The 25,272-nt window shown below is 47.1% G+C and overlaps 10 protein-coding genes across 10 annotated transcripts; 5 read left to right on the top strand and 5 right to left on the bottom strand.

Annotated features, from left to right (window-relative positions):
- Window positions 1–141: 141 nt before the first annotated feature.
- Window positions 142–1,196, bottom strand: N7455_003357 (uncharacterized protein; the record flags this gene model as incomplete). Its single annotated transcript, XM_040959338.2, has 5 exons — window positions 142–542; window positions 599–667; window positions 720–803; window positions 862–938; window positions 997–1,196. 5 exons carry the CDS (start codon window positions 1,194–1,196, stop codon window positions 142–144), a joined length of 831 nt encoding a protein of 276 aa, XP_040810231.2.
- A 2,348-nt stretch (window positions 1,197–3,544) lies between these two features.
- Window positions 3,545–5,493, top strand: N7455_003356 (alpha-keto acid decarboxylase family protein; the record flags this gene model as incomplete). Its single annotated transcript, XM_040959313.2, has 3 exons — window positions 3,545–3,559; window positions 3,624–3,759; window positions 3,824–5,493. The coding sequence occupies 3 exons, from the start codon at window positions 3,545–3,547 to the stop codon at window positions 5,491–5,493; spliced, it is 1,821 nt and encodes a 606-aa protein (XP_040810239.2).
- Window positions 5,494–6,167: 674 nt separating this feature from the next.
- N7455_003355 (anaphase promoting complex subunit DOC1) lies at window positions 6,168–8,977 on the top strand (the record flags this gene model as incomplete). The annotated part of the gene is made up of 4 exons (XM_065604469.1): window positions 6,168–6,302; window positions 6,354–6,418; window positions 7,515–8,086; window positions 8,160–8,977. The coding sequence occupies 4 exons, from the start codon at window positions 6,168–6,170 to the stop codon at window positions 8,975–8,977; spliced, it is 1,590 nt and encodes a 529-aa protein (XP_065462960.1).
- A 265-nt stretch (window positions 8,978–9,242) lies between these two features.
- Window positions 9,243–10,652, bottom strand: leu2A (3-isopropylmalate dehydrogenase LEU2; the record flags this gene model as incomplete). The annotated part of the gene is made up of 6 exons (XM_040959387.2): window positions 9,243–9,475; window positions 9,546–10,173; window positions 10,258–10,353; window positions 10,404–10,469; window positions 10,522–10,542; window positions 10,602–10,652. 6 exons carry the CDS (start codon window positions 10,650–10,652, stop codon window positions 9,243–9,245), a joined length of 1,095 nt encoding a protein of 364 aa, XP_040810200.1.
- Window positions 10,653–13,091: 2,439 nt separating this feature from the next.
- Window positions 13,092–13,385, bottom strand: N7455_003353 (HIG1 domain-containing protein; the record flags this gene model as incomplete). The annotated part of the gene is made up of 1 exon (XM_065604468.1): window positions 13,092–13,385. One exon carries the CDS (start codon window positions 13,383–13,385, stop codon window positions 13,092–13,094), a length of 294 nt encoding a protein of 97 aa, XP_065462959.1.
- A 421-nt stretch (window positions 13,386–13,806) lies between these two features.
- Window positions 13,807–14,152, top strand: N7455_003352 (uncharacterized protein; the record flags this gene model as incomplete). Its single annotated transcript, XM_065604467.1, has 3 exons — window positions 13,807–13,818; window positions 13,895–13,900; window positions 13,949–14,152. 3 exons carry the CDS (start codon window positions 13,807–13,809, stop codon window positions 14,150–14,152), a joined length of 222 nt encoding a protein of 73 aa, XP_065462958.1.
- Window positions 14,153–15,583: 1,431 nt separating this feature from the next.
- Window positions 15,584–17,220, bottom strand: N7455_003351 (aminopeptidase P family protein; the record flags this gene model as incomplete). Its single annotated transcript, XM_040959378.2, has 2 exons — window positions 15,584–16,962; window positions 17,109–17,220. The coding sequence occupies 2 exons, from the start codon at window positions 17,218–17,220 to the stop codon at window positions 15,584–15,586; spliced, it is 1,491 nt and encodes a 496-aa protein (XP_040810253.2).
- Window positions 17,221–17,681: 461 nt separating this feature from the next.
- N7455_003350 (SSH4 family protein) lies at window positions 17,682–19,405 on the top strand (the record flags this gene model as incomplete). The annotated part of the gene is made up of 3 exons (XM_040959384.2): window positions 17,682–18,156; window positions 18,218–18,523; window positions 18,579–19,405. The coding sequence occupies 3 exons, from the start codon at window positions 17,682–17,684 to the stop codon at window positions 19,403–19,405; spliced, it is 1,608 nt and encodes a 535-aa protein (XP_040810238.2).
- Window positions 19,406–20,616: 1,211 nt separating this feature from the next.
- On the top strand, window positions 20,617–22,352 carry pdeA (3',5'-cyclic-nucleotide phosphodiesterase PDE1; the record flags this gene model as incomplete). The annotated part of the gene is made up of 3 exons (XM_040959334.2): window positions 20,617–20,673; window positions 20,854–21,539; window positions 21,590–22,352. 3 exons carry the CDS (start codon window positions 20,617–20,619, stop codon window positions 22,350–22,352), a joined length of 1,506 nt encoding a protein of 501 aa, XP_040810230.1.
- A 316-nt stretch (window positions 22,353–22,668) lies between these two features.
- N7455_003348 (terpene synthase family protein) lies at window positions 22,669–23,850 on the bottom strand (the record flags this gene model as incomplete). The annotated part of the gene is made up of 4 exons (XM_040959287.2): window positions 22,669–23,090; window positions 23,145–23,395; window positions 23,445–23,473; window positions 23,532–23,850. 4 exons carry the CDS (start codon window positions 23,848–23,850, stop codon window positions 22,697–22,699), a joined length of 993 nt encoding a protein of 330 aa, XP_040810214.2. The 3' UTR covers window positions 22,669–22,696.
- Between the last annotated feature and the right edge of the window lie 1,422 nt (window positions 23,851–25,272).

The raw sequence follows: 25,272 nt of genomic DNA, 5'->3' as shown, positions 1-25,272 counted from the left end.
CCGAAACTTCATTGCGAATCTTTTCGTTGGAACAGTGTCGTCATTTAATTTGCATGTTTCCTCCAACCTGTGATTGATATTCTCATTCCAAATTGATTTGATTCGAGCGTGTGAATCTTATCATCCAGCGTGTCCCAACATTCATGGCAAGACATATCCACCGTCGATAAGTACATCACTTCCGGTCATAAAGCTAGATGCATCACTGGCGAGGTACAGGTACAATCCCTTGATTTCCTTCACGTGGCCTTGCCTTCCGAGTGACGACATGCGATATGCCTCCTGGAGGGCTGAGGGGCCGGCCCCCATCTTTGTATCGAAGAAGCCTGGCGAGACGATGTTGACTCTCGCAAAATCCCGCCACTCACGGGCAAGTGATTTTCCAAAGTGAGTGACATACGCTTTGGTCGCGTTGTAGACAGGCTGGTCAGTAGGAACGTTGACAATGTGTGCGCTCATACTCGAGGTAATGATGAGATTACCATGTCCTTGCCGTGCGAATACCTCGCCAGCATATTTAGCACAATACACAATGCCGTCAACTAATTCCCCGTTAATTCCACGATCCTTTATTTTGTCAAAGGAACGGATTTCATACCATTCACGGACATCTGCTTCCGGTACTCTTCCAGAGTCTGTTCCAAGATAGGCTTCGAGATCGCCATGCCTTCTCTAAATCAGCTGGCTGCCATACATCAAAATCGCCGCGAGAAACTAACCTGCATTGGCAATGAACACATCAATCTTGCCGAAATCTGCCACCACCTTTGTTATCGTCTGGGATACTTGAGTGGACTCCGAAACTGCAGATCAAAGCTTAGCATTCTGGCACCTTCTTTGTGGGCATTAAGCTCCGCTTACCATCAACCTTGTAAGCGAAAGCCTTTATACCATGTTCCTTTGTCAGGACCTGGGCTTTCTCAATAGCGACATCATTTCTGTTAACATGGTTAACCAGTTACACGTAAGACAGATATTGAATAAAGGAAAACCTACGAATTATACCACAAGGCAACATGAGCACCAGCTTCGGCCATAGACTGTGCTATCGCATGACCAAGTCCATCGGCAGCCCCCGTAACAACCACCACCTTGCCGTTCATTTTGAACTGCTCCAAAACATTTGAAGGCGTATCCGGGAATGGACGAGGAAAGCCCTTCCGGTTTTGAGCGCAGTCTTCAATGTTCATAGACATATTGGATATTCTGTGTAGTGGTTGAGGTGTCAAAAGGATGATGGGACGAGGGACAACCCCTCTTTATAAAGTATCCAATGTGGTGTCCCCGTTGACCCACTGTCGGTGCAGTGTTGGCCGAGACGATCTAGGGCCAAGCATTATGATGTATATGTGTGACCTCAATATTTCAATTAATACGCTCTAAGTCAAATAGAGAACTGCAGAGCTGATTGATCGGCTACATAACTAAGGAAATAAGAAAGTGGGGAGTTGTGGAGATCTTTAAAGTCCGACTTAATAGGTAGATTAGGGCGGCTCTAGTTGGAAGGGCCAATACATTAGTCTGTGGGCAATATTGGTAGTTACATGTGTATGGAACTCCCTAACTATGTAGCTGTTTTATGCCCAACCTTCTAGCAAGTTACAATCCGAATAGCCTACGCCGATCCCCGAGGTATTCAATGCTGCAAAACATACACGTGTGTAGTATTATGACCTCAAAATCCAGAAGCCTCAAAAGCTTTATCATTCAGACTTGTTTGAAACTGTGATTCTAGGAACATGTCAAAGTTTAGCTACTTCTGCTTTGATGCCATTTGAAATGGTTCGGATCACGTAGGCCTTCGGGTACCAGCCTCCTTTTGCGTAAAAGTTGATCCATGCACAGAGAAATTCTATTCGACATTGACAGGAACGGTTTTGTTCCACCGAGAATAAAGATCATCCGGGAGCATCTTCTTCCTTTCAACCTGCTTGATCACTAGTTTATCTTACCGAGAATCGTAATGGATGATTGAACTCCCACCCCAGTTTCTAGTCACTCGTAAGATGCGATTAACGAGTGCAATGAGTTTCTTGATATCATCTTGGTTGCCTTTTCCCCAGTCTTTCATTGCAGTAATAACATCTTCCACTTCTGGCCTCGAGAATACTCCACGTTGATGATACGCACGGACGAGTTGGGGTGCTAATTGCAGTCGGCGCAGGTTTCGGGGTCTCCCTCTGTGCGTGTTTTATTGCGATGCTGGATGGGCTGCTCTTACAGCGACGTATGTATCACCGGCGGCTGGTGGAACACGAGCATCGTCTGCCGGCTCAGACGGCATGCACAGCAGCCCATTTCAGCCCAGAGCAGGGCAGTCAATAGAGGGATTTAATGGCGCTCTGGAATGAATGGATATTTTGGTTAGAGGTGGTGATGGTGTATGTAACAAAAGAAATTGGCCAGCCTATTACAAAATCTTAAAATGTGACTTTTCCATTCTTCTTTCAATTACATTTCGAGGGCCTTTATTTTAGAAGTCGAGGCTCGAAGGGCAAAATACAAGAGTCAGAGTATGAAGATGTTCCGGTAAATGCTTAAGCATTTGGAAGGCCAAAATACGTCCCCAGTGATACGCGTGGGGAGCCCATTTGGGACAAAGCCAAGGATGGCCGCCTGGGTAGTTTTGTGTCTAGTAGCGAAGATCGACAAGTGTCGTAGCCTGTAGGGGTCTGGCCCAACTTAAAGTTGTTTATTCCATATGGTACCTTTACCTACGTATATTCGTATTTATAAGTCAATCCGATAGATTGCAGAACATCTGATGCGCTAGGAGCCCGCTATCATTTCATCCCGGATTTAAGTAGGAGAGCATACTAAGATTGTAAACTTTTCTCATGCATAATCTTCGATTGATTAATTGATGGTTGGTACATAATAGAACACATAAATCCGGTTGCAAAGGTTACTCACGGCCCCAGGACTTGAGGTGGTGACCTAGAATATTCGGACGCGTCCTTCAAGCATGTATTAATCATATCTATTGTTACACATCATTCTCACTCATAAGATACCCAGGAGATTGTGATCTGTTTGGGTTCACTCGTGGTCACACCATGCTACCAGAACATGCGAGCATGAATCCCAACAAGAAAGATAATAAGAATGGCGAACCATGAGTTCTTGGCATGTTATCTACATTGCAATATGTGCCGAGAAGGGACTTTGCGCCTTCGATATTGGTTCGATGGGGTAGCACAGCTATGCCGATCTTGCGTATGACTCTCTTTCAAGTAATCTGTTGACACGCTTTGGGAGTGCTATGCACATGAAGACCCAGTTGAGCATAATAAATCTTGTGAATGCGTATTCTACTGGCCGTGGGGAAAGAACAACACAATCAATCGTTGGGAGATCAATTTTAAGTAGTATTATGATGGCGCAATGTGTCTTGAGTGTGGTTGATGGGGATATGATAAAAGCCTGGGACAGACCAGGTCTCACTAAAAAATATTCTACATTCCAACAGAGTCTGGAAATTTATTTCAAACAAGCATACAACATTGAAACTTATACTCGAAGTGTTTCAAATTTCGACTCCACTATGCATCTTGCTGAAGTATGAAAACGATGTGCAGATAATATTTATCAATACATGGCTAACACATTTACTTCTATTGTAGTATCTTTTCCGCCGCATTCATGAGGTTGGAATTCGTTCCATCTTTGGGGTCCCTGGCGATTACAATCTAAAATCCCTTGACTACCTTACTCCATGTGGTCTCAACTGGGTCGGTAACGTGAACGAGCTCAACGGTGGTAAGTAGATGGACAACTTTCCACTCGACCGAAACACATGAATCTTATTATTGTACACCCATAGGTTATGCCGCCGATGGCTATGCCCGCATCAAAGGAATAGGGGCAATTATGACTACATTGGGTGTTGGGGAGCTTTCAGCCATCAATGCCCTAGCAGGCGCATGCGCCGAGCTTGTACCAGTCATCCACATCGTCGGGTATCCCTCAACCGTTGTACAGAAAAAGCGACTCCCGATGCACCACACTCTGGCAGACGGCGAATTTAGGCGATTTGCCAGAATGAGTGCCGAAATCTCGAGCGCCGTGGTCGTTCTGGAAGACAAATCAGATGCGACTAGACTCATCGACGAAACAATTATCGAGTGCTGCCGTTCCAGCAAGCCTGTCTATATTGGCTTCCCAGTTGATCTTGTCGAGGCAGAGGTAGACCCATCTCCGCTTGAATATCCCCTGGGTCTCGAAGAGCTCAGCCCCAATCCGGCGGCGGATGAGGATTATGGTGTGGATCTGATTCTCGGCCGTATTAGGGCGGCTCGGAATCCGATTATCATCGTTGAGAGTCTGGCCGGAAAGCCGCACAGCTTGAACACAACGAGGCTATTCGTGGAAAGCTCGGGATTTCCTTGCTTTATTACACCAATGGCCAAGGGTATCATCGACGAGACCTTGATAAACTTTCGCGGCTTGTACGTAGGAAAGATCTCAGAACCTACCGTTTTCGAACAAGTCCTATCCTCCGATTTAATTCTAGTGCTTGGACCACGTCCAACGGATTTCAGCACAGCCGGGTTCAAGACTGATTTGCCTCACATCGAGACCATCAAATTAGAACCTCACAGAATCAAAATGCAATATCAAGGGATTCTGGGGCTCGGTATGAAAGCTGTGCTCGAAAGGCTGAGCAACATCCTTGAGAAAGAACAGTCAGGATCTGTCTCCACGGCCTCCACGGCCTCTACACCACCCCGCAAGCTTTGTGGTACACCCGATATACATGGGACCATTTCACCCTCCTCCAACTCGCCGAAAGAAAGTGTGAACGGTGATGAGTTTATTGATTTCGAGGGTAATATTCTCGACAAGTCTCAGCCATTAACCCAAGCGTGGATCTGGCCACGCATTTCTTCCTGGCTCGAAGAAGACGATATCATATCCGCAGACATCGGAACTGCTGCATTTGGCACAATATGGACTCGATACCCGCGCGGAGCAATTCCACTAACGCAATTCGTTTGGTCTTCCATTGGATATGCCGTCGGGGCAGCAGTGGGCGCGGCCCTCGCTGCGCGGGAAGACGAGAAGCAGTCCCCGGGCGCTCGGTGCCGACGGACTATCTGCTTAACAGGCGATGGCAGTTTCCAACTGACCGCACAAGAAGTCAGCACCATGGTCCGTCGCAAACTGGGCATTATTATTTTCATTATCTGCAATGACGGTTACACGGTAGAGCGCATAATTCATGGCATGGAGGCAGAGTATAACGATATCCAGCCATGGGACTTTAAGCTTTTGCCGGCTGTTTTCCAGGCCGCTCCGAATACTGCTCGCACTTATGCTGTCCGGACCAGGGCTGAATTGAGTATGCTGCTCGACGATCCATCGTTTGGTCCCGCTAAGCACTATGACGAGAAAAGTCCTCCCCCGTTACGTATTGTTGAGCTGCACATGGACAAATATGATGCACCGGAGAGTTTACAGGGGACTATTGATTCTATCCAAGGTAAGAAATGAGGGTGACTTGAGGTTTTCGGTTATCTCGGTTATTTCGGTCTATGCTTGTATTTTTGAATTTAATAGATCTTATTTAGATAGAAAAATAGAAAACCAATGGAACCAGTGGATTAACTTCTTTATAATCCATAACAAGAAGAAGACGTCATAAAGAAATAGGGCTGAAAGGGGAAAATGTGCCAAGATCTCGCAAAGCTTGACTAAAAGCTTGGTGTTTTCCCGAGGTCTCTCCAAAAGGGTTCCAAAGGGTTCGATTCCACGTGAACTTCCATATTTTCCACATGGCTTTCCTGTTTCTGTTTCTTTCTGTAGATATTAAAATAGCAAGTCACTGAACTGAGACATTTGATTTAACTTAACCATAGCCTCCCTCCAGGATGCCAACACACAAGTACCTCTTTGTGCCGACCTCAGCCCTCAGCCCCACAGGCCCAATAATATTATATGGTTGCCTGCGTTGTGTTGAATTGCCTGGTCTAGACTATGCGGATTACTCCGTACTATTACTATTTAGTGAAAAGGACTTTTGATACTAGTACTACTCCGGACGTTTCATTTCAATAAAACACACGGCTAATCCCGGCTTATTTACTTTCCCCTTTATCTTTCAACTTTCCCCTCTCATCTTCTTCGATCACCTCTCCCTCTTTTCTTCATATAAATTTTCCGCCAAAATGTTCGGCTGGTTCAAGTCTTCCAACGAGTCCAAGCCCACCCAGGAGCCTACCTGGAATGCGGCCACCATGGCCATGGAACAGCCCTCCAACGCCGAGGCCATGTCTTCCAACAACGTCGTCTCCCAACAGCCTGTATGCTCTCCCGTTGTTATTCGCTGAGGTCACAACTAATTGATGCTCTAGTGCTCCGAGTCCATGAAGATGGAGCTCCGTGGTGGCGGTGAGGGTGGTGATGTCTGCTGTGGAATGTGAGTCTTCTAAGGCTATCTTGGTGCCTTACTCAACCAAGTAGAATGAAGAATATTGGCTGACATTTTCACAATAGCTGCGCTGGTATCGCTTGCTTCGAATGCTGCGAATGCTGCTGCTAGATACCTCTACTATGAAATGCTACACACCGATTTATGAACGCGTTGGAATGGAACTCGGCATATGTGAATATCGAGAGCTATAATGGATACCTATTTGTCGCAATAACACACTGCCGTTGGATCTGTCTTCAACTTATAATATGTGTCTTGTCAAGATCCCTAGTTGGTTGTCAAGCGGACCACGCGCTCTAGTATCGTATTGAGGTATTAGTTCAGACTATATATGTAAGTCTGGGTCCGTTAGAGGTATATTACTTGAAGGGAATATCCCTATCACCCCAGGGGGTCAGGGTTGCACTATACAGGTGCACCTAGGTGGATTCTCAAGACATTTCTTTTTGTATATCACCTTTTATCTCCTAGCTGGAAGAGCTAGAATAACAAAGCAAAGCAAGACAAGTCTAAATTATAAAATCGATATTATTATATTTAACGAGCCAAGACAGTTGATTGCACGCATTTCTTCCCCTTGGAATTGATTCGACCGCTATCATCCTCGCCAGGCCAGAGCACCCCTTAGAAGGGGCCATAGATATTAGCCATCGAAGGCTGTCATCAAAGAAGATTTATCTAGATTTTCTGCATGTGTATATAATCCCTGAACTCCTTGGTCAATCCGCTGGCATGCAAGGATTTCATAGAAGCTTATAATTTGAAATGCGTCATCTGAAGGTAGATGCATTGAAGAATATCTGTAGATGATTGGCGTACAGTGGCTTTTTAATCCATTGGTAGGTAACTGCTCCATATGTAAATTCACAGGTGATATAAGTAGTAGCGCGGCTCTATGCATATAGTGCAAATCCATGGACACTTAATAGTACAGGTCAAACTGCAAACTGTAAATAAAGGCATCGACACAGCAAATGCCATGATTCCAATGGGTATAGCATGGCAAAACTTCTTATAAATGAATCTATTCTTGGGAATATTCAAACTTTTGGATGTATTGAATAGGCTGTTGCCCTTATAGGTTCCAAACGGCGCTAACCGTAAAAGGAAATGGAGCTCCCCTCGATCTGCGCGTAAACATCAACTCTTGCAACTTATGGGAACCAACCATGCCTCACTTACGCCGACAACCGAATCCACGCGACATAATACCTAATCAAGACTCCAATGCCCCAGGGAACCTCCGAGCACAGTTCCAAACCCCGCCAACGCGTCACACTCCCACCAACCCAACCCATCGACAACAACCCCCCTCCACCGGTCCAAATGCTCTCACCCCCGATCCAGTCGCCGTGACGGGGCACCCAGCAGCACCAATAAACCCTTTCACAATATTTGGAAGACCAAGGGTAGAACAGCCACCACCGCAAATGATGGATGACGACGACTTTGACGATGATTTCGACCCGCGCGGGCACAGCATGCAAGAGCTTGGCAACGACGGACCACTCGACTTCGATGATTCTTTCGATGATGGCCAGGTCATTGAAGGGCAGTTCGATGACTCCGATATTGATGGCGAGGAACTGGAGGAAGAAGTCGAGGACCAATTCGGCGACGAAGAGGACCCCGACCAAGAGATGCATGATCGAGGTGCTGATTCCCGCCCCCATACTTTACTCGTGGCTACAATTCAAGATCGTGAGCTAATGTCCTTGCGCTACAGAAAAATCACCCTCCCCCTTACCACCCAACTTGCGCGAGATCTCATCGCTCGCTTCCTGGACCGTCTCCACCTCCAAGCCGGGCTGCGGCGTCGCAGCCCTCCGCAACCCTTCCCCGGCACAATACTGGCAATCCGACGGACCACAACCACACACCTTAACCCTCCACTTCTTCAAACTGGTAGCCGTCGTGCGTATCCGCGTATATCTCGATTTCGAGCTCGACGAGAGCTACACGCCTACGAAGATGGTTTTCGCAGCCGGGATGGGTGGCAACGACCTCGTCGAGTTCGCAACTTGGGAAGGCGACGGGCCATGCGGCTGGGTCGATGTGCCACTGGAGGGTGTCGGCGGTAGAAACGGCGGGTGGGTGCGCAATGACCCTGGGAAGTCGAAGCGCCGATCTACGAGTATGCGTCGGCGGACAATCGTGTACCGGAACTGTGATGACCCTGACCATGAACATGATGATGAGTGTGATCCGTTTTATGAGATTGATGAGCCTGATAGCCAGGATGATGAGGATGATCCCTATTCTGGGAATGTGCTGAAGGCTATGGTTATCCAGATGCGCATTATGGAGAACCATCAGAACGGCAAGGATACTCATGTCCGTGGGTTCCAGGTGTTTGCTTGTGATGATAGTCGCCGTCGGATGACCGCTGCTCCCTCGGCTTCTGCTGATGCTCGGCGCCGTCGCCCGTCCCTGCGTGGGCCCTATGATCTTCGGGGACGTACTGCAAGTGAAGATGCTGACACTGGTTTTACTACAACCGGTCTAGACGAGCCGGAGTGGATGGGCGAGCCAGTGATTCGATAAGCAGGGGAATTTTTACAAGGACCAACAAAAATACCGGCGTTGATTGGCTTGCAAAATGCCAACGGAGGTTTTATTATCGGAGTTACGATGTCTACATGATACCCAGTTTCATCTTTTTTTGCACGGGTTTGGGTCGGCGAGTGAACATCATTAGGGATTTTTGCGCTAGTGAAATACATGTTGCATCTTAAAACGGGTATTCGAATTTTTAGTTTTTTATGCTAGTCATATCTCATATAGAAACATCGAAGAGGCTGCTTTGTATCTACTTGAGCAGCTTCTCCAGCTCGGCGGCGACGGCATCGCCGACCTCGGTAGTCTTGGCTGTGCCGCCAATGTCGCCGGTGCGGACACCGGCCTCGATGACGTTGCTCACAGCCTGCTCAATCAGGCGAGCCACGTCGATCATGTTGAAGGAGTACTGCATCATCATGGCAATAGACAGGATAGTGGCGACGGGGTTAACGATACCCTTGCCGGCAATATCGGGGGCGGAGCCTATGAATACCAATTAGCGATGTCCAGAACCAAGACTGGCAGAAAGTAATAAAGGGGACAGAACACATACCGTGAATAGGCTCGTAGATACCGTTGACACGGCTCTTGCCATCAGGAATACCGCTCAGACTGGCACTGGGAAGGAGACCCAGAGAACCGGGGATAACACTAGCCTCATCGCTGATGATATCACCGAACAAGTTGCTAGTAACAACAATACCGTTCAGCTTACGGGGGTCCTTGATCATGAGCATAGCAGCGGAGTCAATGAGGTGGTGACCAATGGAGACCTGGGGGTACTCCTTCTCCATAATCTCGGTGACGACCTTACGCCACAGACGGCTGGTAGCGAGGACGTTGGCCTTGTCCAAGCTCCAGACGGGCAGGGGCGGGTTGTGCTGCAGAGCGAGGTTGGCGGCAAGACGGATGATGCGCTCAATCTCGTGACGGGAGTAAGGCTCGGTGTCCATGGCGTATCCGGAACCATCATCCTCCGTGCGCTCTCCGAAGTAGATACCGCCCGTCAGCTCACGGATGATGTTGAAGTCGACTCCGCGGCAAATATCGGCCTTAAGGGGAGAGCTCTCGACCAGCGAGGGGGCCGCGAAGTTGCAGGGCCGCAGGTTGCCGAATGTGCCCATCTCCTTGCGGAGCTTGAGGATACCCTGTTCTGGGCGCACGGCGCCAGTTCCCCATTTCTATTGGACACAATGTGTGAGTAGGCTGGTTCTTGGTGTTTGTGCGGGGTGGGAGGGAATGGAGGGTTGGGAATGTAGACGTACGGGACCTCCAATGGCACCGAGGAGAACAGCATCGGCGTTCTTAGCGGCGTTCAAGGCCTCGTCGGTTAGGGGCGAACCGGTAGCGTCGATAGAGGCCTGTGATTGTTAGCCATTGAGCTTTCGTCGCGTGTGTGGGGTATACTCACACCACCGAGCAGGTGATCCTGAAGGTTGAAAGTAATACCACGGGACTTCTCAATGACCCGGAGGATCTGAAATTCAATCAGTTTGTGTATCCCGCGCAATTCCAGCTTGCAATGTTACCTTGACAGCCTCAGCGGTCACCTATTCTCTAAATGTCAGTCATATATTCAATTTCCCCACAAGAGCTTTCAATGACATACCTCGGGACCACAGTGGTCACCACCAAAGACGACAATGTTGAAGGAAGACATTATGTAGTAATATGAAGAAAAATGATTGACTCAATTATCCAGGTCGGCAGCTTCAGAATATAAAGGCGGGTGAATTTCAGGTTCAACCCCACCAAGTCCGACATCGGCGCCGATGACATAAATCCAATCATCGGCGTCGCTTATTCACGGTTACATCCATCCATATCTACCTATTCAGCTTTGTTTTGCCCTTGATCGAATCTAGGAACTTGTTGCTCGTTATTCCTATCGTTGTACATTTCATGTGGTCTTTTCTGGCCATTTACAGTCAACAGCTCCTCTATCTGGAAAATGTTGACAATTCCAGCGACTTGTGAGTCAAGTACACTAAGAGTCTAAGATGATATGAATCAAGACTATGTATGTTGTACAGATATTGCATACATGAAATTTCCCAAAGCTTGTCCACTTGTGTCAAGCTATTCGTAGCCGTAGCCTTGAAGCTGTGTTTTTAATCCGTGACGCCATAAGCTGGCCCTCATTCCCTCCATGTTTCAAGCGAGGATTCACATGTATATTGTCCTCTTCATGAAGGCGGTAAAAAGCATGAAATATGTAGAGGACTTTTCATATATAACTAGGGACTGTAATCGACTAGCTGGAGGCTCCTGCTAGCCAAACTCTACTAGCCACATCAACCCACTAGCCACGGGGCATCTGGCCCCTCATCCCGTCGCTACATAGCTAGCTCCAAGTTTAGTCTGAAGGTGCCATCTTCCCCACTACCAAAGGATATACCACCTTACTGTGTAAGAACCGAGGTATTTGACCGTTCAATCTCGTGGCCAATTCATTTAAAGCACAACCTTGACTGAAAACAGTGTTTCTCGCCGTATTATTATTCACTGTCGATATGGACTCTGCTTCCACAAGAATAGTCATTTACGCTTGCGTTATCGATATAGATGGTTGCCCCCAACGGCGCCATGTCAAAATTGGGGAAGATTTCTGTGATATTGTCCTAAAACGTGCATTCAATCCTACATTTCATCCGGCAAAATACGACCACATCCATATTCCTGATGACTTCGACTCATTGAAGCCTCTTAAAAGATGGTTCATTCTTGATTTAAATGTTACTGAACCACTCAGCCGGGGGGATGTTTTGCAACTTCCCTATCAAGTATACCTTGCAAGTCAACAAAGTGGCAAACTGTAAGAGGCCCAGTCAAAGTTTTTGGTAGCCTTGGAATGATTACCCTCACTGACTACGCTGATCCTTTATCCCTCGAGATCGATGGGTTGAAAAGGTAAAGGACAGGGCTGCTTCATATGCTTCGGGTGGTAAAGAGGAGCAGAAGATTGTTAAAAACATGCAGAAAGTGACTGATAATGAGACAAAATAAATAACAGAGTGTGAGGACTAGTTCATTACTTTAGGGTTGTTCTGGTAATGTTTCTTTCTCCTTTCTAACCGGCGCAATATTCGTTGTCCTTATCCTCTTGCTAGTCGTTGATGTCTTCATGCTGATGAGGACCAGTTATTTAATTTTAAACGGCAGGTCCATATCCCGCTATATAAACTCTTGCAATGCCGAAGAGAGAAGACTTGAACTAAACCACTATAAAACGGGAGATTACCCCGTTAAGCGAATAGTTACAAAAGAGAGGACCCAAGGGATATATCGGAGATGCTGAATGAGCTCTTTTGGTAGATGGCCTACATATATAGGTTTGACCAACGAAACTCTCTCGTCCGTCCTTGACACGTGCAAATATTTGAATGAGAGGTTACTTTTCGCATGTTTCTTTACGCTTCTCGCGAATCCTCAAACCTCAGCCTTTTTCGAAGCGTCGTTAGCTCCTTTCCTATGAATGGAGCCCCTGTCGTACCTGTGAATCTACTTCGCCCGGTCAGAGACGTCCCACAGGTGCCCAGGTGCCCTTCTGTGCTTAGTAACACCGACAAAAGCCATGGAGATACCCGGGATTTCTAGGGACCTCGGTCCGAGGAAATAACATAGCGACCATGCCACAAGACAGATGTATTCATCTTGAATATACTAAATCTACACAGATATGCGTACCATAGATATCAAAAGCGGGAGCCAAATCTCTTTCAATGAGTTGGAGACACGCAAATCCAACGTTATGCATAATTCCGAAGTATGATTGTGTACCGAGGAAAAGTACACAAAGCATTCTAAGAGTGGATTGTGACTGGTCTGTTAGACCTGAATCTTCCATCTGGGTTATTAAATTATTACACCACAGAGGTAATCGACGCTAAATCGGCTGCCGAAAATTGCTGTTTTAGACGCGTTTTCTGATTTCCTGCCACGTCGAGAGTCGTGAAGTAGTATTTAGCCTTTCAATTGCTAAAGAATACATATGTCCCACCGGTCTATAATATAATAAACTGTAAAGTACAATACATATCGAAACCTCTATATTTTCCCGTCCCGATTGAATGATAGCTCTCCTGGAAATTTCCTGGCCTTAGTTCTCTGAATCAGACTGCTTGATAGGTTCCTTCCGCGAAGGAATAGATGGCTTTTTTCGGTCTGACATGTCAAGCGCAGCCAATGAAACAATGACAGCCAGCGTAAGGCCCTGTGCATATACACGAGCCTGCACAATCTTTTGTTTGCTCGTCAGGTACGGGTTGCGACCAACCAGAATAAAGGAACCGACCATGCTGGCAACAAATGTAGCGCCAGCAAGCTTGTATTTCTGTTCCCTTACCCAACTGAACAGCTGTTGCGGTTTACTTTGTTGGTAGTTGGACTCCATTGTTTGGATGTACTTGGGTCTGCAACTTGGGGGTCGTCTCGAGGCTGGGAGAAGGTTGACCTATCGAGAGAGTTGTTAGTATAATTCCATGTCGAGAATTAAGGAATTACTCACTTCTAATGATGGAATTCCTTTTGGTTGGAGGTTTCAAGGGTCAATAAACACAACGAGTTGAATATTCTAAGGTTGTTATCTCTTCGGATCCGACTGATACGAACGATCTCCGGCAGATAAGAAATTAGGTCGGTGAAACATTCTGCCGCAACGATCCTTCTCCACTTTTCTCCACTCTTGCCATATTTGGCATTGATTCATTGACCACTGATCGGGGTTCCTGCCGAAATCGAAATGCCTTTATAGGTGCCAGGCGAATTCGAAGAACGAGAAATTTCAACTTCCCCTTTTACTTATATTTCCTTCAATGCCCTCCTCTGTTCGACACCTTAGAAGCTCATCCTAGGTGCGTTACACCCATCATTAAGAATAACAACGACGTTCTCTTTCCTCAGTTCACCGTAAGTCCTCTATTCACCCATTTTCAGCCCAATTACTGATTAAATCAGTCTTCAGTCTGCTCCGCCATGTGGATCACTCGTGGAATCTCACTCATCAACTTCGGAGTTGCCTCTTCAGCGTTGGCATTCCAAGTCTTCGTCCTATACCCATGGCACCACCAGCTAGACGACGAGTTCAAAGCCTTGAAAAAGGAACACCACCGCGTACTGCAGCAGCTCGATCTACGGAAACCCCTGCTAGAACATAAATGAAGCGCGAATCGAAACCGATCACCGAGATGGGATGTGCATAAATGCTAGCGACAAGACGGTTCTTTCATACTTTTTGTTTTCCAGCCTCGATTGCAGTCATGGAATGATTATGGAGTTTTTTTTTTTATGAGCGTTTCCTTTTAGATCGGCCTGGAGTTGCTCGCTGTTAGTCATTCTCAATAAACAAAAGACATTTGTAATTCACATCAAATCGGACCTATGCTACATAACATTCAGGGGAGAATGCCAACATGTCGCAATACCTATCATTCTTACGTCTTGCCCATCTTTCATGTTGCCTTGTCCCACTTAACTAGTGTCTTTCACTTGTACTATATAAACCAATCATAAATTATTCATTATCATCACATAAAAGGGGATAATAATGCAAACAGATATGTATAAAGAGAATGTAGATACCAAGGCGAGCGGATCTCGGGTACGAGCAATTGCCGGGATACGAAAGACCCCGATCAAAGTTGGGAAACCCGGCCATACTATAGGTGGTCAATGGCACGAGGGAGATACTGTCCTATAAAGTCGAGGTTCGCGTTACGTCTATTATGGTCTCCATGGCCAAGTCCAAGCAAAGGATACTTAGCTCTGAAGGCGCTAGGACCTGACTATAAATTCCAAAGAAGTGTTGAATCATACATATCTCCTAGGCAACTGTGAAGCATAATGCATCACTTAGAACCTGTATTGGCAAATAAAATAGAGATAGCCTTCTTCTTCTTGGATCATCGCTCGAACAAGAGGCTGAAGTATGCATATTCAACTCCGACCCTTCCCAAGGCGGAAACTCTTCCTCCAATAAAGGTAAAAATGTACGTGGTCTTGCTTCAGGACTCTTTTCTGCTATGCCTCGTCGGTTTAGCAACAACATTGAACTCCTCCACCATCGTCAAGGTGAGTCAGTTGGAAATACAAAACAGGCGTGGAGGCTGAAGACTATATACATCACAAAGTGGAGCTGCCTTTTTACCCACAGAAACTAACGAGCAAATCATTACTCATGTCTATATGGTCTTCATATTTTCTTAGCACACTGCTTATACCAACCCCGAGAAGCACCTAAGCATGTTCTATAGACAGTATCTCGATATCGTGAAACGAAATCCGTGCGATAGCGACCCTACATGTACAATGGTCTTGTATAACTGGTGACAATATTGGACATCTCGTTAACTTGTCCGCCAATGTATACAGAAACTGGCGGTGTGAGGATTCCTGTGATGAGACTCGAGCGGGTCATGCCTTCCAATGGAAACGAAGTACTTCGTAACTCCTGAGCTGGTCACATTCTATGTATGTAGTTCCTCAAGTGTCTCCATCTAATGTAAAATAGTCTAGATTGTAGCCATGTTGCAGAATCTGATACAAATGGATAGTGTCTCCCGCATGCCGCTATTTATCATACTAAATTCTACATTATGCAGATCCTCTTATAATAGCAAGCATTTCCTCGCCCTTAGGTGCAGTGGTGAGATTCTCGTACCCAGTAGCAGTCACGAGAATATCATCTTCAATGCGCACTCCGCCAATATGAATATATTTTTCCGCGACATCGAAATTAATGTACCGGGCAAATGGCTGGTGACGCGCGTTGGCCATAGCCAGAGGGGAGAAATAAAGCCCTGGCTCAACGGTCACAACCATTCCCTCTTCCAGCAGTGGAGCAGAAAGAGTGCACGGCGAAAGACAGGTAGAGTTCAAGATCGGGCGATACTGAAGCTGATCGAAGCCCCGGTGAAGAGCCATAATTGACCGTTCCGACACATCGTGGACTTCAAGGCCGACATGATGACCCAGACCGTGGGGGAAGAAGACCTTTGATGCGCCAGATTGACGGATCTCGAGATTGGTGCCGTTCTTGAACACCCCCAGAGCCAGGAGACCCTCGATCGCAATATCATGGGCTAGATCGTGGAGAGATAGATATCGTACTCCTTTCCGGATCAGCCGGATGGTCTCCTCCTGCATGCGCTCTACTATCTTGTAGATATCCCGCACGTAGTCGCTGGGCCACTCGCCGGTAAGCGGGAAGGTTCGCGTCACATCACTTGCATAGCAGTTCCACTCTGCGCCGGCATCGAGACAGACGAGGGGTTTCTTGTTGAGAGTTTCGTTATTTCGGTCGTAGTGCAGGACAGCCGCGTTGGGTCCCGATGCTGCGATAATCTGGTATGCCTGGTTGCGGGCGCCGTGTGAGATGCAGCTGTTCAAAAACGATCCTTCAATTTGCGCCTCGTTGGACATAGTCTGGATACTCTCTAGGATTCTCCGATGGGCAAGCCCCGAGACTTTGTTGGCCTGGCGGATCATCCGGATTTCATATTCGTCCTTGATGCCTCGGGCTGCGTCCATAGCAGGCCCGAGCTGTTCCAGGTCCAAAGGCAGGTCTTTTGGTAGATGCTCGGGTTTCTCTGAGTCATGGATTAGGTACAGCCCGCTGCCCTGCTTTCGCTCGTCCAGCCATACTTGAAGCTCATATTTGAGCGAAGCACGATACCGCACATGGTCCACATCATATTTGTCTTGTGCGTCTTCTCGCGAGAGGGTCGGTCCCATCCAAATAGCACGGTGAAGGTCAAAATCAGGGACATAAAGAGTTAACAGGTCTTGTCCAATATCGTACGTTAAAGAGCAGTCGGGCTCGTCGACTCCGCTTAGGTAGTAGAAGTATCGTCGTTGTCGGAATGGGCGCGATTGATCGGAATCGCGCAGATTAATTGTCGGCTGTCCGGAGAGGAAAATCAAGCCACTTGAAGCTCCAAGCTTCCGGGCGACGTTACGCGCATGGTGCTTGGCTGGCGAGGGCGGTCAAGTCAGCTCGAGTCTCACGCGATCACCGATTGGGGTTCAGTGGTAGTAAACAGGTATGTGAGAGGGCAAAGGAGGTCAAATAAAGGCATTCCAACCGTCCGATATTCACTCTAGGGAGAAGTGTACTCACCTGGGTATTTATCGCAGGAGGTAGGTGTCACCACGCGGATATTATAGGAGTCGAGGGGATTGATCATGACGTCCTGAGCCGTAGACCCCTGGGTAGCTCTAGTTGCACGCATTCTTTCTTCAAGTCTTAAAAGAAACTTCAAAGAGAGGGGATGAGAGGGATCTCAAGCAAGGAGCTAGGAGAGAGGGGAAGAGGAGAGAAGGGCTTATCCCGAGTAGGGATAGATAGACCATATCAGCCCCAGTGTGTGACACTCTACTATAGTTACATGTATTTTTGCTTTTAACAGAATGCAAAGTCAAATTTTGTTTTAAAAAAAGACATCGGATTTCTTTGAATATTCCAGGATCTAGGATCTTCAAATCCAGGAACCAACTCTACATTACCTTGCATTGTTAGTACAGGGCTCTAGGTCCTCCAGGGCCGAAAACGTCTTAGATAACCGGCCCATTTTATCCGCTGCGCCCACTTATCTCTCTCTCTCTCTCTCACCTCCTCTTTACCACATCCTAATATTTCCCGACTTCTCTTGACTTCTTCTTTTTATTTGTACTCTCACTTGACACATGAACGATGCAGGGTCCTGAGGCTTCGAGCCCCGATGCGCTCGCAGGCCTGCCATCGACCCTGAGAACGGTGATAGGCAACCCGACGACGTCACCGATTGGCATTGTCTCAACATCATTCCCAACGATACAAAGCGATCCATCACTTTCGCAGCAGCAAATCCAAGCGAATATACAAAATGTTTTCTCCTCTTTGTCGATGGAGTTCCGTCCCGAGCCGATGTTGGCCAGTGGCAACTCGACCGGGTCAACCGGCAAAGGCATCTTGATTGGGATCTTGTCCGCGTTTGGCTCGGCCGCTGTCGCATTTATTGTACTAGCGATCTTTTTCTTTTTCAAATATACCCGTCGGGGGCGGATTATGCTCGATCGCATTGGCAGGCCCGGTGAATACGACGATGAGCAAGCGTTTTTGCGCGAGGAAGAGGCAGCTTTAGAGTCAATGGATGACTTGGCGCGGTCGGAATATTTACGAGCAAAAGGTAAGACTGGAGATGAATCTTCGCGCGAGTCGTTTTTGATCATTTTACTAATGGTCTGCAGCTTTTGTCCAAGGAAACCCTCCCGAGTCCGTGCAAACCGACATCTCCCTATCACAGTTCCTCGCGATCCAGGAAAAAGGTGTATCTGCCTGGGAATTCCAGCCGGAGCTGGAAATTGCGAACTGCTTTGTGGAAGGACGAACAGAGATCGAGTTCTTTGATTCGGAGTGCAGTGTACAGACCAACCTGCCAATTCCCAAGCAGAATGATGTCTACTACTGGGAGGCGAAGATATATGACAAGCCTGACTCGACTATGATCGGCATCGGTTTGACTACGAAGCCATACCCCCTGTTCCGAATCCCTGGTATGTGTTGCAACAGAAGTGATTCCACCGAGCAATTCCCGCTAACAACCGCTAGGCTTCCATAAAACCTCTGTTGCCTACCAATCCACCGGACATCGCAGACTTAACCAACCATTTAATCCCACTCCATACGGGCCTCCACTACTTCAGGGCGACGTTGTTGGTGTAGGTTACCGACCTCGATCTGGCACCGTCTTCTTCACACGCAACGGCAAGAAATTGGAAGACGTGGCTCACAATTATCGCTCCCAAAATCTCTTCCCCACCATCGGTGCTAATGGGCCTTGCACTATCCACGTGAACTTTGGTCAAATGGGATTTGTGTTTATCGAAGGCAATGTCAAAAAATGGGGCTTGGCGCCCATGACTGGTAGCCTCGCCCCGCCGCCACCCTATGGCAGTGAACAAGGCAGCATTCTACTTGAGTCCGGCCGCGAGAGTGCGGCTCAGATCTCCCAGCGCGTTTACCAAAATGCCAACTATGCGACCTCAGGCTCAAGTGTTAGGATTCCTCCGGCGCCCAGCCCGGGTCCTTCTCGATCACCAACTGACATTTCCCTCGCTCAGCTGACGCACATTCCTTCTCATGAAGATGCTGGCGAGGGGTCCAGTCGTTTTTCTTTGGCCAATGCAGAGGGCAATGATGCAGTAGCTCCCGATAACCAAGAGCCAGAGGCCCCGCCGCCAGAATATTCTAGTCCCGATGGCAGTCGCAGGGGCAGTGATGCCTCTGACTGCCCACCTAGTTTTAGGGCCTCTGAGGACCCCAACTCTCCAATTAATGACTCCATGGACTCTGGTGGTCAATTTCTACCAAGTTACCAAACTGTGGTGGAAAGAGACCTGAATGAACACAATTCAGAGGCCAACGATCGGTCCTGATGCAACATCTATTCCCCCTCTTTGCTTTTGAACATACCCCGTGGCGCATGAGGGGCTTTGTCTGATCATTTCTTTGTAGTTATTATTTAGCGGGCTCACGGAAGGCGTTATAGCAGTTGGCGAAGGCAGATTCTTGGTTTTTATGAGATTCTTTCTGTCTGGATTGGAGTGGGCTTTTGTGTCCCTGTTATCCCTTACCCTTGGGAGCCAATGAATTTCATGTATAAGGGCACAGTCGTTTTGCTATCCTTGCCCTTTTTGACCGCATACCCTCTTTATGTTAAATTTGTACATCTATTTTAAATTCGGTCAGCAGATCTATTGACAGGTTACATGCCAATCAACTACATAACTTGACTGGTTCGATTATGGGGTATGTTTCACTATCTTAAGAACATCTGAATATGTGTCGATGTGCAATGTGGATTACGGGTAATCGTAATTCTTTGAAGGTGTCTAAGTGAGATCATAGTGTGAACGTCATCGATAAACTTGGCCACACCTAAGATCTGATGGTACACCTTCAAAGGCATTAAATCTCCCTCCAGCGGATCTGATATCTCACTAGACCCCAGATCTTCATTCCGTATCCGTGGCTCCTTTCCGATCATACCCCACTAGAGTCCACCCTGGTCCACAGGGCTCCCGGTGTCTCCGTGTCTCCAAACCTCTCTTTGCTCATTGAAACAAATATCCTCCAATCAGCCCCTGCAGCTTGCTTGCAGTAGTGTCCTACGTACAAGGCGCGCCCCATTGTGATATGAGCTGGGGAAACATCAACCCCACGAAATCGGAGTTCTCTTATCTGCACTCTGCCGACCCAGCCCCCGGATTTCTGTGGCTTCGCGCCGTGTCTCTATCTCTCTCCACTGTCGAGGAACAACTCTACTTCCTAGAGACAGGCTACTCTGTGTATGACACATGATATGAAAAGGGCTGTTGGTTCTGGATCATATCTTTGAACGGTCTGAATCACAACCTGTGTGCGCTACTATCGCAGTCGCCACGTAATTCCTCCCCCCTCCCCCCTCCACCCTTTATTAGCCGCCTCTCATATCCCACAACTTGGCCGCTAACCAATCCATTTCAGCCTTCGTGAAACATTCTCGTTGAGACCCGCCTACTATTGGAGATCAGGCGCGCTCGGGCAGCTTCGCTCACTCTTGGGCTGTGACCAGTCTAGGTTACTATTCGTGTCTCACTTATCCACTATGGACGAGACAAGTGGAACAGTGGATGAGAAAGCAGCATTCCAAGTCATTGTCTTGGTAAGTTAGAAACCATTGATTTGTATCTTGTCTGTTGCGGGACCCGTCACGTGCAGGACCATGTGTCGAGCTTTGATAGATATCTTGCCGATCAAATGTTGTTTACTCAACTTTTCTGGTGACGCGTTCTAGCAGATGGAACCCTGCAACTCCTATTTGGCTGGATGCTGACTCTCTCAGGGCCCAACTGGTGGACCCCGCGAAGATAGCGTCACGGGCATTCTTGTCCGGTCGACGTCAACGAAATGGTCTTCAGACTCGGTGGTAGCCGTTGATGCAGGTACCCTTCTTGCGGGCATCATCCGATTGCTGGAACGATACATCCCCGAATGCAAGGATGATCGGGGGGTGATGACAAGTGGGCCCTTTCAGGGGCTTGAGCTGCCCTGCAAGACAGCACAGGCAAATGCAGCTCACGTATTTCGCGAAATCATCGGCGCTGTTCTCATTACACACCCCCATCTAGATCATATCTCAGGGCTGGCCATTAACACCCCGATTTTGGAGGCGGGCAATGGACCAAAGCCTGTCGCTGCTTTACCATCCGTGCTATCCGCCCTCAAAAACCACATGTTCAACGATGTCATCTGGCCTAACCTGTCGGACGAGGATGGCGGGGCCGGTCTGCTTACATACCAGCGCTTGGTGGAAGGTGGAAATCCTCGTTTCGGTCGTGGAGACAGTAGAGGCTATGTCAGGGCCTGCAATGGCCTATTGACTAAATGCTTGAGCGTTAGCCATGGCAGGTGCAAGCAGCGATACCATCCAGAAAGCGGAACGCATCACCGACTCGGGAGTACCATCTTTTCTGATCATCAATTGATGCTTCCTTCAAGGGCGATTTCAGTCGATCATACTGATGGCAGGTAAGCTAAAATTTGCAATCTTCACACGGAATGTTCTTAACCATTGCCAGTTTCTATTCTCCTGCTCGCTCCCCATGTCTACTCCCATCCAACCCCAAAGAGCCAGTGATGTCAACAGTCGAGAGCTCTGCCTTCTTCCTACGCGATCATCACACCGGCCACGAGATCATTGTGTTCGGTGACGTCGAGCCGGATTCGGTTTCCATGGGAACTCACAACAAACGAGTATGGGAAGCCGCTGCACCGAAAATCGCCACTGGCAAACTGCGAGCGATCTTTATCGAATGTTCCTACAATGACAGCACCGACGACTCATATTTGTACGGCCACATGTGTCCACGACATCTAGTGTCCGAGCTCAGCGTGCTAGCCAACAAAGTCATAGAAGTGCGGGATCCGAACAACACAGGGGAGAAGAAACGCAAGCGTGAAATCGTAGGCCTCGTCGAGATCGGCAGCGAGCAAGTGAGCCCTCGGTCGAAACGAACTCCAAGATCCTCTGCCGATAAAGGCAGGATGTCCGAGCCGCTTATTGAACCTCGATCACATCCGAGCGAGTCATTCGAGATTCCTCAGATACCCAGAGTGGACATCGGAGATGTTCTGGTAAACCCGGACTCTGAGAATTGGGATGATACTGCGGCTCTTCCTCTGGAAGGATTAAAGGTTTACATTATTCACATCAAGGAGAATCTTACTGATGGGCCTCATCCTAGCGATCAGATCCTGAGGGAGCTCCAGGATCATGGTAAAGCAGCCCATCTAGGTTGTGAATTCTTCATCCCGAATCCTCTTGAGGGAATATGGATTTAACACTCACGAAATTACTACGAGGAGGATTTTTGTTTTGTTTGTTTTGATGCAGCGTCTTCGTCATTTGATGTATATTAACCTACCTGGATTTCGTTTCTGGGCCAACGACTACTTTTGGTGCATCTTTACATTCGACGTAGATAATCGAGAATTAATCCGACGGACGAAAAGCCACCGGACATAGCCAGTTCTTCTACTTCAAGTCTTAGTCCACTTGACTTGTACACTCTACGTATTGATCGGTTTGCCAGGCTTTAGCTTTCTTTAGAGGGCCATTTCAAGACGTTAGACGAATCTATTCTATAAAATATACCTATCCACATTTGCACTTTCTTTATCTGCATTTATTCAAAGACTTGATACCGAGGTGCGGTCGAGTGCCAATAGCAGCTTCCACCAACATAAAGCTCAATAGCCTCGAAGTATTGCAAGATCCCTGTTGAAGCGGGTTTCTTCAATCTTTCCTCCTTGAGCTTTGCAGCCAGAGACTCTTGTTCGACGATAATACCAAGAAGCATCATTTTGGCTGCATCTGCTGTGGTATGATGTTCCTTCATCAGAACCACAACTCCATTTCTCATTCGATCAGTCTCCTGGTCTTTCTCAATATTCCAACTGAAGTAGTCATTGGTTAGACCGAGGACATTGCCCATTGCAATGTCGAATTGCTCGATGCTGGCGTAATCCTCCTCACTGAGGGTCATATCCATTCCCCAGCGGATGAAGTAAGAGGACATCCTTGATGATGATAGTCAGACTTGTACTATGAGAACTCTTTAGGAAGGAACTTACCAGTAGCCACAGTTGGCGATCCGGTATGGCATATACTCTTCCATTCGCATGAAGTCACCACCGATATTGTCGAATGTTGCCAGATAGTTTCTCAGCATCTCGATCATAGCAGGAGCTTGCTCAGGATCAATGTCAATTGCCTTTCGAAGCACAACTGCCAGCGACTTTTGTCGTACATTTCCTGACTCGAACACTGAGGGATCAATGTCAAGTTGGAGGACCTTTGCCAGCTCATCATGCTCCCGGCATGCCTATAAAATGTTAGAGGGTAATCAGTATACAAACTTCCAGCGCTCTTACAGAGGTATGATCCATCTCCTCTGTCACGTCTGTAGATATTTCCATCGTGAGCATAGTACATATATGTTGAGCACATTGGTGTCTTACCATCATGAATCCACATTACCTCGACCAGGCAGGACAACAGAACTAGTCTGTCTGGGAAGGCCGAGCAATGGCAAATAGTGAAGGGGTCACCGTAGGGGTTGGTGTGTCGGATTAGTGCTCGACGTCTTTCCCTTGTCCCTTCCTCAGAAGCTTCTTCGTCAATTTTTCTGAGGGCATCTTCGACATCCCGAGCGGCAATGCTGATTCCGGCGGGGTAACGAGAAAAGAAGACGGGAACTTTGTAGCCTTGGACGGTCTCGAATACGGAGGGAATGGCCGAGACAGGGCCGGCAGCGGAAGAAGTAGATGATACCTGCATCTTGTATGCAGAGGTTTAGATTATTCTGGGAGTGATTTGTGGAAGTGTTTAAGATAATGTCCAAACCGGAAGGTGACACGGTGCCTTTTATGTTAGGTAGAGACAATTCAGGGCTAGCATGTACATTGTAAATTGCGACTACCTAAACCTAAACCTTCCTATACGAAGTAGTAACACGAATCTTGCACGTCCAAATAGCCCGTACACCGCTAATTCTCATGGATCTTGTTCACTGAGCTAACGGTGGTGTTTGACGGTGTTGCTATTAGAAGACCAACAGGAGCTGAATTGACATCATACTTGCATAAACAAGGGTCTCAAATAAGACGTTCATTGGTGTCATTGGTTTCAGGCCCACCGTTTAGCATGAGTCAAAGGATCAATATGTTTGATGAATGAACGGCGGGATGTCTTCCACTGCGGCTATGGTTGTATTGATGTCCTCTTTGCATCGTTTCATAGTTTCTTAGGAGTGTTTGGACTCACCGGTGGAGGTTTAATAAAGTAGAGGGTAAATTTTGTGTATTCTATAGCTCAACGGCATCTCTACCAGAAACACTGCACTTGGCAAGGGAAAGAATCGCAATCTCAAGCGTCCGAGCATCCGCTGAGACATTCTGTTGCATACTAGGTCTAGTGTGGCATTGACGTTACACCGATTGAGATAGATCATAGGGATCTCGAGAAGTTAAAAATCCACCAAGTGTTAGTCGTTGCACAAAATTAACTAGTTATGTATGTAAGAGGGGCTCTCTACGCAATGCCATCCTAGGTGGTTTTTAGTTGTTTCTTTATTATATCACTCCGAATATAATGAACTAAGATCGTTTATACACTTAGAGGATAGACTATTCTTATTAAGAGGTCAATCTATAGAAATCTCAATTTTCTATAGTCTTAGTGGGCTAAGGCTTAATTAATTACATATATATGTATGTACGTATAACTTTTACACATTCTAATTGTATACCATATATTATTAAATACTGTTCCTATATATTAAGACCCTACTTATATATAGTATTCATCTATATATCAATGATTACAAACTAAATCACATAATGAAAGAAAGGACAGATAAGACTAATATGTAGGTAGGACCAGGTTCCCCACTACAATATGGAGTCATGATAGATCTGTCCAAAGATATGACATGTACACCCTTGCCCGAAGAGGATCGCTGAATATGAAGGCCGTATATACAGACTATCTGTGAATTAAAATCACAGATCCAAATATAGTATATGCAAGTAACATATGTTGAACAGTACAGAGGAAAGATCAAAATTGCAAATATTGGTTGGGCATTCTCGAAATTTCATATTTGCATGAAATTGACATTGTAAAGTGTCCAAACTCTTCATTCCCATATGAATCGGTCTAATGATAGAGTTTACTTTCTTTCTCGTATTGAATAACCCC

Source organism: Penicillium solitum (assembly GCF_028829755.1).
Source record: "Penicillium solitum strain IBT 25940 chromosome Unknown utg000001l_segment0_segment0, whole genome shotgun sequence".
NCBI classification, from domain to species: domain Eukaryota; kingdom Fungi; phylum Ascomycota; class Eurotiomycetes; order Eurotiales; family Aspergillaceae; genus Penicillium; species Penicillium solitum.
Note: the sequence above shows the minus strand (reverse complement) of the source record. Positions and strands in the feature narration are given on the sequence as shown.